The 4,174-nt window shown below is 32.5% G+C and overlaps 1 protein-coding gene across 1 annotated transcript; it reads left to right on the top strand.

The window, feature by feature from the left end:
- The first annotated feature begins 235 nt into the window (after nt 1-235).
- Nucleotides 236-1,707, top strand: MAKR4 (membrane-associated kinase regulator). The gene has a single exon (XM_022908827.2). It carries the CDS (start codon nt 466-468, stop codon nt 1,558-1,560), a length of 1,095 nt encoding a protein of 364 aa, XP_022764562.2. The 5' UTR covers nt 236-465; the 3' UTR covers nt 1,561-1,707.
- Nucleotides 1,708-4,174: the final 2,467 nt, after the last annotated feature.

The following is a 4,174-nucleotide window of genomic DNA, read 5'->3' as shown; positions in this document are numbered from 1 at the left end:
TTCCATCACTTTATTAGGGCTTTTTCTTAATGAAAAGCAATGAGGAATTAGCCACCAAAATATTAAGTTCAAAAAAGAATAAGACAGACATCAGCAAGGAATTGGCCCCATTAGAAGAGGTTCCATAATGTTTTGAATTTTATATTTGGAAGCATATGAAGATTTCCAAACATTTCAAACAAATACTCCACGGTTATTTTTTCTTAAAGGAGGCCGTAATTAAAATAAGAGAAAAAATTGTAAATGTTGATATTTCAACCCAGATCTATTGACTGCCATCTCTTATATTATGAATCAATTGAGTTAAACTCCTCGTTCATACCCACTGTTATTTTACCGTAACTTGGCAGCATCAACAATTTAAAGAGTGCACTCCACTCCTTCAAAGCTCAGCTCCCCCATTAAACTAAGATTACACTGAGAAAAAGAGAGGTCTACCATTAACATTACATTGAATACCTGAAAATGGCAGTGAGCCTCCTGTCAAATGATCTTGAGGATGAGGAATACATTGACATGGAAGTCAGTTCATATTCCAACTCCTTCTGCAACTCCATAAGCTCTCCTCCACACCCCAGAGAGTTTGAGTTTCAAATGTCATCAGTCTCCATGGAAAGAGAGCCTACAACTTCCCCAGCTGATGAGCTCTTTTACAAAGGGAAGCTTCTTCCACTTCACCTCCCACCACGTCTACAAATGGTCGAAAAGCTTCTGCAAAATTCAAATTCTGTTTATGAAGACAGGAAAGATAACTTTGAAGAATTCTGTAGCGCCCCATTAACCACTACTGTCACAGCACCAACTACGACCAGTACTCCATTCGAATCCTGCAATATCTCACCTTCTGAGTCCTATAGTGTTAGTAGAGAGCTGAATCCTGAAGAGTATTTCCTTGAGTACTCAACTGAAGTAAGCGGCTGCATTGGTGAAAACCAGAAGAAGTCTTGGACCAAAAAGCTTAAGCTGATCAAGCAGTCCTCCATTGGTTCAAAACTGAAGGCTTCCAGGGCTTATCTCAAATCTTTGTTTGGTAAATCAGGTTGCTCAGATGAGTCCTGTGCAGCAGCAAAAGTTGCTGATGAAGGATCAGTTTCAAAAGCAAAAGGAAGATTGGATAGATACATGAAATCAACAAAGAAAAATCCATTCGGACAAATCCATCAGAACAATTGTCAAATCTCAACTGCTGTCTTGAGAAGTTTCGACAAAGAAAAGATTTCGGATCAGAACAATGCCAATCGCCATAGGAGATCGTTTTCTCTGGCTATCAAACGAAATTCAACAAACAAGTCTTCATCCTCTTCGTCATCATCTGGCTCTTCTTCATCTTCTAGCTCAAATGCCTCCAACGGCTATCAGAATTTGCAGTTCCTTAAAAGAAGCAGCAGTGTGAATGCAGAGATTGAAAGTCCAATTCAGGGAGCAATTGCACATTGCAAGCAGTCTCAGCAGTTGATCAGATCAAGAAAGACTGTTAGTGAAGTTGGGTTCTACTCATTATCAGATTCTAGTATTGCAGTTTGCGAAGATCAAGAGAGGCCAGACCTTTGCAGGGGCTGAAAAGAGAGAACCATGACATGATATAGAATTTAGTTTTGTTTCTGATGCTCATCTATTTCCTTGTTCTTTTCCTATCTCATAATTTTGATAGGACTATGCTTTTGAATCAAAACAAATTTAAAAAATCTGAACAATTGTCTTGAACTGTTAGACCATAACCTTCTATGGGAGTTTCTTAAAATGATCCAATGAATTCCTTAAAAATGAACAAAAGAATACATTTCTCTTATTGCAAGTTGCCATTTTGTTTATGATGAAACGAACCTATACGCAGTCAGTTCAAGACTTACAATTAGGATTCAGTAAGGACAACCATCCTTTTAGCCAATATTTGTTTCAACTTGCAGATTTGACATCATAAAGTTTCCGTTAGAGCAAAAATTCAGCTTCCATAATGCAACTTGTTGAAACACCATTGAATAGGAATTTGGCACATCATATGAATCAAGATAACATCATTTTAGTTTTCAATTTTGCTTCAGAAATAATGCAATCCTATCAGATACTTTTTCCATCAGTCAAAATTTTTATTTCACCATACAACTTGAGTTAATATTCTTATACACAATAAAAAGTTATGCAGATTTGGATTCAAACTGTTCATAATGATAAATATTATCTTTTCAAGCATTCACTTAGTTGAAAGGTTCTATCCATCATGATCTTCCACAAACAGACAAATTCAATAATTGTTATTTAGAAAATAGTCTTTTTTTTAATATATATATATATATAACAAAACATGGGTCCTGTATTTCAGGGTCTCCAATGTAACTCATTGTCCAATGTTAGCTCCCTGGTTTCACTTTCTTTTTTTTTTTTTTGTTTTAATATAAAAGTTTAGGGTGGGGAGAGGCTTCCCGTCCCAAGATTAGGGTAAATTGCAAATCTCAAAAAAAATTTACACTAAAATTTTCAAATTATGTGAGAGTGAAATTCTTAATTTAAATTTTATAAGTAAAGTATTTAAATCTTACTGACTCAATTCAACCAATGCCATTGGCCGCTTTCATTTTCAAATTATGACAAGTAAAGCAAACAGAAAAATATCTTCTGATCACAATTACATTCAAAATGCCATAATTTTCCATTTGCTTACATGTAAAGTGAAGATAAATCTCAGTTACCATCAATTCTACAAGCAGACATGGTTTTCCTGAAGTATCTAAATATTGCAAAGTAATCATAAATTAGGCAAAGTTTAAGTATTATTTCTGTACCAACCAATCATCAGATAACAGAACTAATCATTACTGTGATTACAAAATCTCACCTGTCTGCCTCTTTAGTACAATTAAGAGACACCTGCCTGAATTAAATACGTTGAAATTGCCTTGATCTAAATGAAAAATGTTTTTCTTCCAGAGGCCTGAAATCTAATATAAAATATGAAAAAAGTTGAGAACAACACATTGATAAAACTTGTACTGCAACTAGGTTTAAAAATAACATGATCTAAAATTTTAATAAAAATTATGTATAAATTTTAATAAAAATAAAAATTACGTTTATATTTATTATATTCACATGAATTTAATACAATAATTTTTATATTTTATATATATATATTTTTTGACATAATACAAATATAATATTATACATATATAAACTGTGTTTAAATTTTTATATTATATTATATATATATATATATATAGACAAATTATAAAAAGAAGGACAATCAACAATAAAATATGAGGCAGTGAAACCTTCAAGTGCAGACAAACTACATTTCAGGTCGGCTGCTTTTCTCTTCTTTGCTTTTCTTAGTGGGTCTACCAAAAACCTTAAACTAAGAGAACATGTCAGCTACGGTTTTGACAGGATTAAAGCCAAAGAAAAATGCAAATAAAAAGGCTCATTTGATGTTGCTAAGCACTAAGGGGTCTTTGATAAGCATTTTATAAGAAACTTTCTTCTGTCCAATTTCCTTAAAGTCTAGGAGAAAGAAAGGAAAAGCATTAACCTAATTTTAACTCAATTCACTCGTATAATTAATTTTAAAAAATGATATTTAATAAATTTAAAATTTTAATTTTAACGCTTACAATTTCTTCTCTTACATTCAAATTACAACTTTCTTTGTAAAAAAAAGCAAATACAGTTTTCTGCAATGCTTAATTACTTACATTGGTTTGTGAAAGATATTATTATAAACAACCAAAGTGAATACTATTGTTCTTTGTCTTGTATACGTAGTTAATGATATAAAGTTTTTTTTGTTTTGTATATGAGAATTTGAGGCTGTCAAGTATCACATTGTGAAACTAAAACTTCAACGTTCTATCTACATAACACATGCCCGTAAAAATCATTAAGAATTCCATTTCATAATTAAGAATTTTCATTGGTTTAGTAAGAATTCCACTGATATAAAGTCATTACAGCTTGAGCCTGTAGAAAAAAAAGAACCTGCGAGCTAGGCCCTGGGTTATCTAAGTATCTCACTTTGAAGATAGCAGCAGATGATATACAAGGTTGTTTTTCCAATGATATTTATTTACAATAGATCAGCTTTAGAGATTTTGGACTGTTCAGAAAAAAAGAAAGATGAGCTTTTGAAGAAAAGACTGTCCTTGGTTTGAAAAGCTAAATCAAGTGCAAAATATTTGCTGCA

The sequence above is a fragment of the Durio zibethinus genome, chromosome 19 (genome assembly GCF_047325235.1).
Source record: "Durio zibethinus cultivar Kanyao isolate XHJ-2024 chromosome 19, ASM4732523v1, whole genome shotgun sequence".
NCBI lineage: Eukaryota > Viridiplantae > Streptophyta > Magnoliopsida > Malvales > Malvaceae > Durio > Durio zibethinus.
Note: the sequence above shows the minus strand (reverse complement) of the source record. Positions and strands in the feature narration are given on the sequence as shown.